Source organism: Aedes albopictus, chromosome 3 (assembly GCF_035046485.1).
Source record: "Aedes albopictus strain Foshan chromosome 3, AalbF5, whole genome shotgun sequence".
NCBI lineage: Eukaryota > Metazoa > Arthropoda > Insecta > Diptera > Culicidae > Aedes > Aedes albopictus.
Window position 1 is genome coordinate 388,457,959 of NC_085138.1, and position 14,350 is coordinate 388,472,308.

At 42.6% G+C, this 14,350-nt stretch overlaps 1 protein-coding gene across 2 annotated transcripts; it reads left to right on the forward strand.

Annotated features, from left to right (window-relative positions):
* The first annotated feature begins 917 nt into the window (after positions 1-917).
* Positions 918-14,166, forward strand: LOC109401928 (mRNA (2'-O-methyladenosine-N(6)-)-methyltransferase). Of its 2 annotated transcripts, none has more exons than XM_062855933.1 (5): positions 918-1,620; positions 10,213-11,875; positions 11,995-12,401; positions 12,471-12,614; positions 12,697-14,166. In XM_062855933.1, exons 2-5 carry the CDS (start codon positions 10,235-10,237, stop codon positions 12,956-12,958), a joined length of 2,454 nt encoding a protein of 817 aa, XP_062711917.1. In that variant the 5' UTR covers positions 918-1,620; positions 10,213-10,234; the 3' UTR covers positions 12,959-14,166. The 2 variants fall into 2 exon arrangements, with proteins under 2 accessions (XP_062711917.1, XP_062711918.1); XM_062855934.1 differs by lacking the exon at positions 918-1,620 and adding an exon at positions 7,052-7,371.
* Positions 14,167-14,350: the final 184 nt, after the last annotated feature.

The following is a 14,350-nucleotide window of genomic DNA, read 5'->3' on the forward strand; positions in this document are numbered from 1 at the left end:
CTACAACACTGTTGTGAAGTTCCTTCTCTTTTAATCCCGTCCAAAAATCGCTGACCATTTCACACGATGCTCCCCGTAACCCTGGTGGTGAATTTCACTACTATCAAAAGGAAAATTTTATCCCACCCCTGACACATCATAATGCCTGGTTTACATTGTTCAACTGAAACGAACATTCCACTTGCTAACTTCTCAAAGATGTTCAATTCAATGGAATGATGTGTTTAGACTGAGCAAATGACTTGAGTGTTCACTTGAATGCTCTTGAATGCATCTCAGTTGAAGCAAGTGTTTACATAGGCCTTTTCATGTGACAGTTCCGTGCATGCATTTGTTTACAAAGCTTAAACAACAGATGCTAACAAGAAAGTGTCACCTTCATAGAAGAACTGTCAAACGCCCGAAATATCAGCTGATTTAAGACGTCAAATGAAAAGGCCTATACTCCATTGCACGGTGACGTCATCAAGAAATCGCTCTCTTTCTCTCCTACGAGAAATTAGAAAACAACAGGACCAGCACCTGTCAAATTTGACAGGTACTGGTCCTGTTGTTTTCAAACTCTCTGAAAGAGCGAAAAAGATAGAATTTCGCCGTGAGGTGGTCTATTGTTCAACTCGTGCGCAGCGTAAGCAAACTGAATTGAATTCATCTCTGACAGATGATTTGAATTCAGCTCACATGAATCGCGGGTTTAGACGGGGCAAGTGAGACGATTTCGTTTGACTTGAATGAAAAAGTTCAACATGTTCAACTTTCGTTCAAGTCAAGTGAGTTGCTCATGTGAGATGAATGGTGGTGTTTACACGTTCAATTCGCATTCAATTGGGCATTTTCCATTGACTTGAATCAAGTCACTTTCACTGTCTAAACCAGGCATAACACAAACAAAAAACTCTCTCGCAAACAAACTCTTTCGGGTCTCACTTTCGTGAGATGACGCAGTCCGCGTTTTGGTCTTCGTTTATTTTGCATCGCATGCTATCCCGTTCAGTTGTCAGACGACGCGCGCAGCGGAATTCGCCATCTCGCTCGTACGTCGCGATTCGCGCGAGAGAGCGGCCACGGTTTGCTCTCAGCAGCACCCCCGACAGCAGCAAGCAAACGCAAACGAACGGCGACGACGATTCAGAAAATGCAAATGGCGAACGGTGGCGGAACGTAGTGATTTTCTGCGCTGGAAAAGTTTTCGTCCGAAAGTGTCTATCGCGCGATGTATTAGCGGGAAATTTCTGTGTCAAGTTCGGAATAAAGTGTCCCGGCTTAACGGAACGGTGAAGTACGCCGGATTAGTGGCCGCCAGCGGGAAGAAAACCCGGGATCGAGACGCGCTGGTGTTGGCCCCAGTTTTGGAACAAACTGTTTTTTCATTCCTGCGGCGGGCGCAGAGTTGAAAATTTTCCTTCCCGATTGTGGGTTGATTCAGTGATATCTGTTGGGTGTATTTTGTTGTTCTAAAAGCACTGCGATTTCGGATAAAAAGGATTTTGAATGCAAGTGGTGGAATAATCGTGAAGAAAAAGATACGATTTGCTGATCTGAAAATTTTTTCGCGCTCCCCCAAAGCCGCAGCAAAGGAGGAAAATAAAGCGTCCGCTCTCTACGTCGTTCCGTTGTCGAGTGAGTATCGCCTGAAAAGTTTTCTTCCGCTGGGATGGGATTTGTGTGAAAAATGAAAATATTTTATCAGTGGAAATTACCGGTGGAGAATGATCCGAAAGCCTTGGCGGAAGTTAATTTCGGCCGAACTTTTCAGAATCGAGCCAAATCCGGTGACGGCAATACTTCAAAATCGCGAAGAAGAAAACCACAAAATCAGCATTAAAATTCCTTCCCGAAGGTGCCACGTACAGGGCGTTCCGTACAGCGAAGCGTCCAAAATGTTTCTGTTCGCTTTGCTCTTCGTCACGATAACTTTATAATGCATACAGAGAAGCCAGCGCTAGCGGTTCGTTCGCTCGAGCTAGGGTGATGGTTGCTCTGTTTTGCTTTCCGTTCGGATTGGATGGAAGTGATGCTTATTTGGACCCGGTTGCCAGGTCTGTGTGCGGAGGCGCACACGGCATTACTTGTAATAATATTGCATTAAGGCACTATCCATAATCTTAGGTTAATTTTTGGTCATTTCTGACCGCCTTCTCAGTCCCTTTCGTAGACTTTCAAAGTTTAGATAATTTTATCTAGGTCAGACATTTCCGCGTCTTTTGAGTTTACGTAGCTTATGGACGGGTCTATGCTCACCAAATCAACTAAGATCTGCTTCTATCAAATCCAGTTAAAAAAAATAAATTTAACCTATCCAGCTTTATTCAATTTCTTAAAGAATCTTGTTGAAACTGATGAATGCTCTCAGAATTACCTATGTGAAGTTGGCACCACTATCATTCCTTCTAAACTTGTTGAATGGCACCATAGGCGGCTGCAGTGCCCCGACAGGCAAATCAAAAGCATTAAAACTCATTTCGGAAAATTATTTAAATTGTTGTTATTTTTTTTAACATTCAAATGTCTACAATCGATTTCAATAAGATGATAATTTGTTTTCTTAACGGTGATCCCGAAGATTTTGTCTGTCCACATTCGGTCTCCACCCGGAACCGAAATTAAAGAGTACAATCATAGTGCCCTGGCATTATTCTTAAAATGCATTTTGAAATCTTGATGGAGTTTTGTTCGGGCGAGTTTTCATTTTATCTAATTGAAATGTCGCGGATTTAAATTCCACTGAACGATGACATTACCTCCTTTGGCGTGACGAGGATGCCATCAATCATCGCACGACCTGTCAGATGATGAGTCATCTCGAATCATCGTCATCGACTGCTCTTTCTCCGGTTAGAATAGTCTCCCCGTCTCCCCAACACCTTCCCCTTTTTTAGATGGAACAGGTCGTACGTCACCTTTCGTTTTCGCGTTCTTATGTTATGCTGTCCAGATTTAGCCTGGACTTTGGAGCTTCTGGCGATGTTCAATAAGTTCGAATACACCATATAACTTGAACTAATTTCACATCTGTAATTCAGATTTTCAAAGTACATATATGTATTTATTGAAAGGCCATATAACACTGATTGAAAACAGCATATGGTTTTGAATAACGTCTTTTTCTACTTTTTTATAAGCCTTAAATGTATTTAAAGTTTGTTAGCTCCGGCATGCTGGAACAGAAGTCTAAAACGTTAACCTTCGAGTTTACATCTCACTATACTAAATTAAAATATCTAAATTATTGACAAAAGCTTTACACTGCTACTTCAGTGTTGATGTGGCGATTAATTGCAAGTTTAGTCAAAATGTGTTCATTTCATTTTCATTTATTTCAGCAATTTCTTTTATAACTATTGGGATACATTAGATTAGAACAGAGATTTGATGTCTTACAACTGTCTTTTAGCATAGGCCACATAGGGAATTCAATTGGGTTTTTAAATTAAGAAAAATGTATTGATGTTTTGATTTTATACGAAAGAGCACCTTTTTCTGAACCACCATGATTTTTTTCATATTTTTAGAACTTCATTTTGGTACCTAAAATCGCTTTCGAAGATATTTTTCGAAATCACCTTTTGACAGCTGGCCAACTGCTTGACAGCTCCGCCCAGTACAAAATGCGACGAGGGGTGATTCGACACCCCTCAAACTTCAAACTGATTTTTAAATAGGTTCCCGGGCATCAAAATTCATGAAAATTTGGATTTCGGCTCAGTTTTGCATGCAGATTCTGAATATGGAATTATCTCAACACCGCTAAAGAAGCCAATTATAGCAAATTACAAATGGTGGTAGAAACTAGGAAAAAGCCAGAGAAAAAAAAACCTAGTGTAATTGTTGGAGTTATTTATCGGGTAGGGGTAGAATTTCAGCCTTATTACTAATATCACAGAGGTGTTGTTCTTTCCGACAGATTTACTGCAAAGCGGTAATTAGCGGGTTGGTAGACATACGGCAGCGGTTGCGAAATTTTGACATTCCAAGCTCGATAAAGGAATTCACGGTATCTATTTTGCCAATACGATGAACCTCAACCGTTGGGTAGAAAGGATCCAGATCAAGGACCATCTACAAGATCTTGTTTTGCTGGACTTGAAGTTTTTTACGATGACTTTCGGCACAAATTTGCCATGCAGGATAACCGTAGAGCACGATGGGTCGGATGATTGTCGGTAGAATCCTCGGAGCAATTTTCTTGCAATACAGGTACTCTTCGATATGACGTACAAAAAAAAAATCTCTGTACGTTATATCGAAGCAGAGAAAAACTAAATATTTACTAGTTTTGATGTTTTTGACGTGAAATAAACCCTAAATAATGATTTCGGTGAAATTCACAAAACCACTAAATGAAAAACATGAGTTTTCACGAAAAACTCATTTCGTTTTTTGTGCTTCGATATACCTATTTGTATTTTTCCCGTAATGCTGAAGGTTCTTACTAGAAACTTGCGATTTCGTGAGGACGTCGATAATTTCTTCTGATGATTATTCAAAAAGCAAGTTAAATCAAGAAAGAATCTGAAGATAATCGTACTATGTTCCTCTAGCACGATTATCTTCAGATTCTCATAATTCTTCAGAAAGGAGGACTCTTAGATCTAGAGACGGGTTTGGTGGTCTAGTGGCTACCGCTTCTGATTCGTATGCAGAAGGTCATGGGTTCAATCCCTGGCCCGTCCTTTTCATCCTACTTTGTATCTTTCTATCCACTTTTTTCTCTCACTCTCTCTTCTCTACATATACAACTCATATATATTCATATGTTCATAGCCATCGCTAGAACCAGAACCGAATTGAAAAAAGTCGTTTCCCTCCCTTCCAACTTCCACTCACAGCACAGTGTATATATAACGCCTATAAGTTATGCAACCACAGCGTGCTGTGCCGCTTGACCTTATTCACCTTATTCACCACACAATCTATCACGAACACTATAAATAACCCTATCCATGGATCGCATCACCGACCCAACGGTGACTCCCAGATCTCCCATCCTTTCCGTCTAACAAATACCCCAGTCCGTGCGGGTTGTGGGACGCAGAGTGCTCTCGGTCTCTAGTAGCAACAACCAGTACACTCTAACATTCCTTTCCCTTCCCAGCTGACTATAAGGACTTGGCCGGCGCCGTTATTGATCAAATATGCATAAGCTGCTAAAATTGCACTTTGAGAATAAGTGGAATGTCCCAGCCCCTTATTCAGTTGGATCACAGTGCAACTGGTACCAGTTCAGATCAATTACGGAGGAGCAACCATTGACATGTATAGTCAGAATTGATCGTTTTTTTTATCGAAAGGAGGACTCTTAGATCTAGCATAAAATTTCAGGCAAGCGATGATTCCGATAAGACGCTGCAAATTGCATGTAGACGCGGATGAATCTGGTAGCTAAAATTTATCCAGAAATTCCACCAGGGTTTCTTTCTGGAACGTATTGAAGTGCCTCCTACGATTTCTCATAGGATTCATTACATATTTTTCCACGAAACGTTTACTGTTTTTTTTTTACAAGGTTTGAGCAATTCTTTGCGGAATTCTTTCTAGAGAATCTTCCAGGATTTCTGAATTCCTACCTATTTGTGGAGGTTTTCAAGAGAATACTACGGAATCTCTTCCAGAGATTTTTTCGGTATTGGTCTCAGAGTCCCTCGTGGGATTTCTACCGGAGTTCCTACTGCGTTTTTATGTGGGATTTCTTCCAAGATTTATACCGAGATCTCTATAATTGTTTCTCCTTGGATTTCTACAGAAGTTTCAGCTTGGATATTTCCTAAAGGTTCTCACGGGATTTCTTTCGAAGTTTCACCTGAGATTTTTCTCGGAGTTTTTCCCAGGACTCTTCTCAGAAGTTCTTTCCAGTGTTGGTCCTGTGATGTCTCTCAAGGTTTGTTCCAATTGGAGAATTAAAATTAATTTTCACTTAAACTTGACAGTTCGATAATTATTTCCTTAGGAGAACCGTCAAGTTTAAGTGTTGAACTGTCAAGTTTAAGTAAAAATTAATTTTAATTCGCCCATTGGAATAGACCCTCAGAGTTTATCTGAATTTACCGTTTTTCCTATTTTTTTAGAGTGTCTTCTGGGATTTCTGGAGGAACTACTGCTGTGCTAGTTTTCTCATGAAGTTCTTCCAATTATTTCTTTCAGAATTTTTCCATGCTTTTCCTAGTAGTAGTTGTTTATCGGATTTCTAGTAGTGATCCACCTGAGATCATTTTTTTTACTGATTTTCCCGGGATTATTTCCAGAGCACTTCCCGGAATCCCTACCAAAAAATATTCCGAGTTCGAGGATGTTCCTTTTAGGATTTCTTTTATGGTTGTTCCTGGAGTTGATACAGGATTTTTTCAGGGAGTTTATCTCGGAATGTCTCCTGGAAAGAATTTCTTGCGAGATGTCTTGTAAGAAATTACCGAGACATATCTGGAGAGAAGCATCTCGGAAACAAGTTTTGGAAGTTATTCCAGGAGAAAATATTAAGGAAATTTAAGGACCGGTTTTTCCTAAAATTTTTCCTAAAGGTTTTCGGAAATTTCTTTATGTATACTTTTTTAGAAGAACAGAAACTTTGACTAATTTTTAAATTAGGAACATTCAAACCCTACCCCCCCCCCCCCCCCCCCCACTACGGAAAAATCTGGATTTTTTTTTTTCACATGAGTAGACGCACTGTGAACTGGACCCTCAACCACATGTTGTAACGCTTCCCAAACTAAGCTTTCACGGCGCCCCAACGTGTCGCATGCTCGCTCTTTTTCTACTCGTTTTAGCGAGCCCGCAAGAGGCTGGTGCGCCTCGAAAACAGAGTTTGGGAAGCACGGACATATTGAACAAAACGACCCATCCCTGGCAGCCGCCTATGAAGCGCTCTATAGATTGCCTTGCCTCTGGGTGCTGGCTAAAGTCTGAGCATTTTAACAACCGTTCCGTGCTTTCATTCCTTCCCTCTATACATCTTCCCCGCACCACGTCCAAGTAACTGCCTACCTAGCCACCCAACAACACACGGGTGATGCTATATTATAACAACGCTGCCTGCCTGTACCACAGACACAGCAGCGCGCATGGGAGTCTCAAAAATCGAACGTTCCGAGAAGTGTTGTCGCTCGACCATCACCATCAGTCGCTCGCGGACTACCGAAGAGGACAAACCTACTGGGCAGTGGGACATATCGGAGGTGCCCTCCGGAAGGGTCCGGCCATGTGGTCGGTCGGCTCCGCGAATCGGTCCGATCGGATTGTGTTGTGCTGCTTCTTTGCGGAATGAATGCGTGGTGGTTTGTCGATTTCCCTAATAGCACTAATGCAGAGTGCGGCGGAGAGGACCGCGAACGTGTAGTGCTCTGGCTGACTGTTTTGAATGGGAGATTTAGATGAGTAAGTAAGTATTGGCTCGCAGCAAATCACTGCTTCGCTGTGCTGCTGTCACCTTTGGTTGACAAATTTTAGTAACTTCTGAACGGTGGAACGAGGCGGAGGCGATGGCTTCTTTTGTGGCAATGTATTACCAGTATTGGCGATAATTTATTAGGGATATACATTGTGTTCTAATCAATTCTTAGTATTATACAAGCGTAACTGCAATAATCGGTTTCTCATCATACATTCTCCCTTTTGATTGATGACGTGACCGGCAAATGATTTTGGGTTGTTTTTGCTAGTCCTAATCGTCCTTCATCGAAATGCACCGAGAGATCATCCGTATTGACCGTATTTCACAGAATAACCTAAGGGGCCGTTCATAAATCACGTAGACTTTTTGAGGGCAGGGGGGGTCTGGGCAAAGTCTACGCTCCATACAAATTTTAAAATTTTCGTATGGACAAAAGTCTACGAGGGGTGGTCTGAGATGGTCAAATTTTGGTCTACGTGGTTTATGAACAAGAGAAAATCAACGATAAGAAATTTGTAATACGTCGGAATTTGGCATGCGCCGGAATACTAAACGATGTTATTTTATCATTCAGTTTGCTAATAGGTATTTACGAGTTGCAAAAAGTTGATTTTTTCAGCGCGAGTCGTACATTTATCCAAAGAGGCTTGCCGAGAGTGACGGAAAAATCAAGTTTTCCAACGAGTTACAAACAAAATTTTGTACAATGATGTTTTCGCTATGCAACTCATTTGAGTTTTCATTATGAAGATAATGCACTTTTTTATTATGCAACTCATTTCAGCTGCATAATGAATCAGTTAGAAATAAATAGTAATAAATAAATAAAGAAATTAGTTATATAGCATAGAAATGATGATGCTGAATTCACGATCGATCACGATCAATTCTGACTATACATGTCAATGGTTGCTCCTCCGTGATTGATCTGAACTGGTACCAATTGCACTGAGATCCAACTGAATAAGGGGCTGGGACATTCCACTTATTCTCAAAGTGCAATTTTAGTAGCTCATGCATATTAGTATGGTACACGCTTGTATGGAAAAAATAAATCCTCGCTCCAGTCGACTTTTTAGATTCCATTTAGGTCCCATATGAACTGTACAAAATTTCAGCGCAGTCGGTGAAACTATAATTTAGCGCAAGCGGTTCAAAGTTTTCATAGGATTTACTATGGGAAAAGTAACACTTTCAGATAAAAAATCCCAGAGGTCGTCCCTTGTCTCCTTAACCCTTATGTGGCCGGCAGGGTACCCGGGTACCCAGCACCCATTTAAAATACACGGTGTAGAAAAAAGCAAAAAGTTTGCCGGCCACATAACGGTTAATTCAAATCGATCAATGTTTCTTGTAGAAATATCAATTAGGGAGCATCCATTAAGTACGTCACGCTAAAATTGGGAATTTTCAACCCCCCCTCCCCCCTTCGTACGGGTTTTTCCTATACCTAATACATTGCTTGTCACACTTTCATAAACCCCCCCTCCCCCCTCTAAGCGTGACGTACTTAATGGATGCCCCCTTATGAAACTTTCCTTCGAAGACGGCAAAACAATTGGATGCTTGTGGAAAAAGTTATTGATTTATTACCGATTAGTGATCCAACGAACGGCTTTTTATTTTGTTTTATCAGCAGCACTGCTGCTGCCGTTGTTGCATAGGGTGGAGGGAGGCATCACCACCCCCAGAAACAGTAGCAGCCAAGGCAGCAGCTACAGTGCTGCTATTAAAACAAAACAAAAAGCCGTTCATTGGATCACTAATCGGTAATAAATCAATAACTTTTTCCACAAGCATCCAATTGTTTTGCGGTCTTCGAAGGAAAGTTTCATAATTGATTTTTCTACAAGAAACATTGATCGATTTAAATTAAGGAGACTGGGGACGACCTCTGGGATTTTTTATCTGAAAGTGTAACTTTTGCCATAGTAAATCCTATGAAAACTTTGAACCGCTTGCGCTAAATTATAGTTTCACCGATTGCGCTGAAATTTTGCACAGTTCATATGGGACCTAAATGGGATCTAAAAAGACGACTGGAGCGAGGATTTGATATTTGTATCATACTAATGCATATTTGATCAATAACGGCGCCGGCCAAGTCCTTATAGTCAGCTGGGAAGGGAAAGGAATGTTAAATTGTACTGGTTGTTGCTACTAGAGACCGAGAGCACTCTGCGTCCCCACAACCCGCACGGACTGGGGTATTTGTTAGACGGAAAGGATGGGAGATCTGGGAGTCACCGTTGGGTCGGTGATGCGATCCATGGATAGGGGTTATTTATAGTGTTCGTGATAGATTGTGTGGTGAATAAGGTGAATAAGGTCAAGCGGCACAGCACGCTTTGGTTGCATAACTTATAGGCGTTATATATACACTGTGCTGTGAGTAGAAGTTGGAAGGGAGGGAAACGACTTTTTTTTTCAATTCGTTTCTGGTTCTAGCGATGGCTATGAACTTATAAATATACATGAGTTGTATGTGTAGAGAAGAGAGAGCGAGAGAAAGTGGATAGAAAGATACAAAGTAGGATGAAAAGGACGGGCCAGGGAACCCATGACCTTCTGCATACGAATCAGAAGCGGTAGCCACTAGACCACCAAGCCCGTCTAGCATATAAATGATGATGCTGAATTGCATAAAAAGTTTAATATGTATAGTAATGCCCGGAGAGTCTACCGCGTTTGGCATAACAATAAGTCTGACGTTCAATTTGAATAGGTCGTAAGTTTTATTCTTTTTGGTTATTTAATTCAAACTATTACTGTTACTTCTCTTTGAGTTATCCTCTAAATTTATTATTATTCCATTGTCGTTGCAGTCTTTACATCCAATGAACAACCATGAACGATATCAGTACCAACAATAAGGAAACGGTTCTCCCTGCTCCTTCAGCCTGGGAACAGCTGACTAATCCAGCTCTAGCTGAACAGCATCAACAGCAGCAACAACAACAACAACAGCACCTTCAGCATCAGCACCATGTATCCCATGTTGCGCCGCCACCACACATGCAACAACAAGTTCAACATGTGCTACCACCCCCGCAGCAAAACCAGCAGCCACAGGCGCAACATGTCCACCACCATCAGCAACCCCATTCGCATCCTCAAATGCAGCACCATGGCCACCCTCAGCAGGGGCCACCCCCTCTACAACACCCTCTAATCCAATCGCCCCACCCGCACCAAACACCCCAGCATCAAGCCACGAGCCCAACCTCGACGGCGGCACCGCCAATGACCCCGACTAAAACAACTCCTCCGGATATGTCGCACACCCCGCAAACAACGCCCGGTCCCAATCAAACTCCCGGACCAAGTTACTCCGAAGAACTCCATCCGGAGTTGGTCAACCAGGGTTGGCGAAAGTTCTGGTCAAAACGGGAGGGGCGTCCCTATTTCTGGAACAAACTCACTGGGGAATCTCTCTGGGAACCGCCGATGCTCAATCGGGGTAACCAACAGTTCGATCCGCTTACCGATCCCCTCGGTATATGCCATACGGGCCAGAATGGTCCTACACCCCAGCAACAGAACAACAACGCTCTCAAACGGAGAGCATCGGAGGACACACAGAATCATCACCAGAATCAGCAAAGCACTGGTGCCCCTCCTCCGTTGAAAAAATACATTCTACCCGGTCCTTGGGACTTGGAGATCCCGACTAACGTAGTTATGTACGATCGCATTCCAACGATGTATCCCCATCCGTACCCGGAAGTGGAAGCGATGCGAGGACTCTTCACCATGCGATTGTACAAAACGTACGAAGATCTCTGTACTAAGAGAGAAGCCATCAACCCTCCTGCCGGATCTTTCAATCGCTGGCTTATGGAGCGTAAAATAATTGACCGCGGATGCGATCCGATGCTTCCGAGTGAATGTGCACCGGAGATCTCACAGCAAATGTACCGAGAAATTATACGGGACATTCCAATCAAAATCGTGAAGCCAAAATATACCGGCGACTCACGGAAGCAGCTGTCCAAGTATTGCGACGCGGCGAAGAAGATTGTCGAGCGAACGTCGGCCTCTGTCGAGAGCAAGAAGGTGGTCAAGTGGAATGCAGAGGAAACCTACGAATGGTTGAGGAAGACGGTGGGCGCAAGCTATGAGGACTTCCAGGACCGTTTGCAGCACCTGCGGCGGCAGTGTGAACCGCACATCATCGAAACGGTCCGGAACAGTGTGGAGACACTGTGCCTGAAGATCTATTCCCTGTCCAAGCAGCACGTGAAAGCGATACGAGATCGGCACAGTCAGATACTGAAGGAAAGCGGCATACAGGAGCTGACGCAACCGCTGCAGCCGCCGCTGATGCGGAAGGTGTGGTGCTATCCGATCCAGTTCGCCATCCCATCGCCTCGGATGCCCCAGATCGATTACAACACCGATCGGGACCACATGACCATCAAGTACACGCATGCCTCCATTCATGGGTCCGACACGCACACGATCAACAGCTCGCATTTGCAGAAGTTGGTGAGTAATAGCACTCTTTTGTATGTCGTCCCAAAAAGTCTCCTCTGGTTCCGGCGTACTTGATAAAGTGTGTAATTCGAATTATGGTTCATTCTTATTAACCCTGTTATCATTTTCAGGAACAACTCTACCGATACAATTGTTTCGACGATAAAAAGTTTGACTTCTTCATTGGACGAGTGTACTGTATGTTGAAACGGTACTCCACATTCTTGTGCAACGTGAGCCCGAACCAACAGGAACCGGAACTCACCCAGGCGGCGCTGCCAGCTGTGGTTTTCGAGTGTCTCCATCAGCACTTCGGTGTGACTTTCGAATGTTTCGCTAGTCCATTGAATTGCTATTTCCGACAGTACTGCTCCGCTTTCGGCGACACCGATTCCTACTTTGGCTCCCGAGGATCGTTCCTGGAGTTCAAACCCGTGTCCGGATCGTTCCAGGTGAATCCGCCCTACTGCGAAGAGCTGATCGATGCCACACTGCACCATATTGACCGATTGCTGACGGACTCTACGGATCCTTTAAGGTGAGAATGCTTCGCCAGGGACTTTTCATCACCACTAGAAGGCGATCCTAAAACATTGACTTGTTACAGTTTCATCGTGTTTCTGCAAGAATGGAAGGATCCGCCCTTGCAGTGTCTGTCCAAAATTGAGGATAGTCATTTCAAGCGGAAACAGGTTGTGGTGATGGGCATGGAGCACGAATATCGCCATGGCCTGCAGCACTGCATACCAAGGTGAGTAAACTTGAGGGGTCTACCACGTTCGATAATATTTATAATTTTCACACTCACACGCACGCAATTGCATTCTCCACAGATCGGACGTCAATTTCAAGAGCATCCACGGCACCATGGTAGTGTGGCTGCAGAACAACGCCGGCTTCCAACGATGGGGCCCCACCGAAGCCCGAGTGGACGCTCTGCTGGAAGCCTTCCGACCCGGACGAGAGCGCGAACGAGACAAAGTTGTACCTGCTAGCACTGGGACGGCCACGGCCAGCAGCCCACCTGAGGCACCGGCCAACAGTGAACCTGGTTCCACAACTCCCAAGACCCCACAACAGACCCCACCAGCTTAGGGATCGAATTTCATCTCGTTAAACAAACGACACGTTGATAATGGGATCATGCACTAGAACAAAATAACACTTAGACGAAAATATCAATGTATCCAGTCAGATTCACCCAGTTTTACTCTGCACCAATAACAAGATTAAACACAAGAACATATAGTGACAAATAATAAGCAGCTTATTATTCACCGTAAAGTCTAACATGTTGACGATCCCGTGAGAGGCTGCACTGAGGAATTTTTAAATTCAAACCAATTCAGTCAAGAAATTGTATTTTAGTCCTGAGAGCGTAAAATAGCAAAATCAAACACAAGCCCAACTAGTGGATATTAATCCTTTAATCCAATATATCGTTCATACGTCGTATACATAGTAGTCTAATCTCAAAAAAGGAGGAAACCGATTCTCTCGTGCTCTTCATTGTTGATTCTTTTTAAAAATCGAACATTATTGTACGTGCCCAAGAAGAAGGCAGACTAGAAAAAAAAAACTCTCTTCTCATCATCTTGTAATATAAATTAGTTTATCTAGGTGGCATAATGCTATTGTATATGTATTTAAAAGAACACAAACCTAGGAAAAATGACATCGTGTTTGAGTAGGAAGCGACGGTGCACAATCTTGAAGGAAAATCAAATCTGAATGAAGTCAGAACCTGCTGAGCAAGTATGTTTGTGGTGTAATTGTATGGTGTTTTAGTAGGAAAGATTACTTTTCGGTCCACGAAGGGTAGTCGTTTTGCGAGAGGAGTCCTATTATATAGATGTGGCAATTTGTTATTTGTTTTCAAAACATTGTGGAGATTTTTTAATATTATTTTGAGGTCTTTATTTTATATTAAAATATTAGCTCGCGGAAGCGCGGATATATTTTGTTTGTTTAGTGACGGCGACCGATAAGAATAGGTGTAGTAAATTAGGACATAACTATAACAACAACAAAATAATTATGAACGAAGAGCACACAACCCGACGCGCGTGACCAAGTGAAAAAAAAACAGCAAATCAGAATCCTTTGAGCTTAATTGTTCTTAAACGAGAAGCTCGGTTATCTTTGTTCTCGATTTCAGGAATTATTTTCTAATGGTTTTTTCGATGTAGTAATAGTTGTACCCCCCTGTTAAGACATTATTTGATGTACAAAGCTATAAACCATAATAATGTGGACATTATTCGAGCGTTAAGAAAATATACTAAAAAGTATCGGAAATGAGAGCGCTATTTGTTGTTTTATTCGTGTCTCTAATGGATATTTAGTTGCATGCTATACAATACTCAGTGCATTGTACTTGACTCGAGTCGAGTCAAGTACAAGAAACTGTAGACGACCTTAAAGTTGAGGTCGAATTACGTACCTATCTGCCAAAAGATGCAAATTTTTATTGGAATTAAAAGGAAC

Coding starts and splice junctions, on each gene's coding strand:
- LOC109401928 (XM_062855933.1), top strand. CDS start 10,235: ATGAACGATATCAGTACCAACAATAAGGAAACGGTTCTCCCTGCTCCT. Junction 11,876..11,994: donor GCTCGCATTTGCAGAAGTTG/GTGAGTAATAGC, acceptor TATCATTTTCAG/GAACAACTCTACCGATACAA. Junction 12,615..12,696: donor CTGCAGCACTGCATACCAAG/GTGAGTAAACTT, acceptor CATTCTCCACAG/ATCGGACGTCAATTTCAAGA.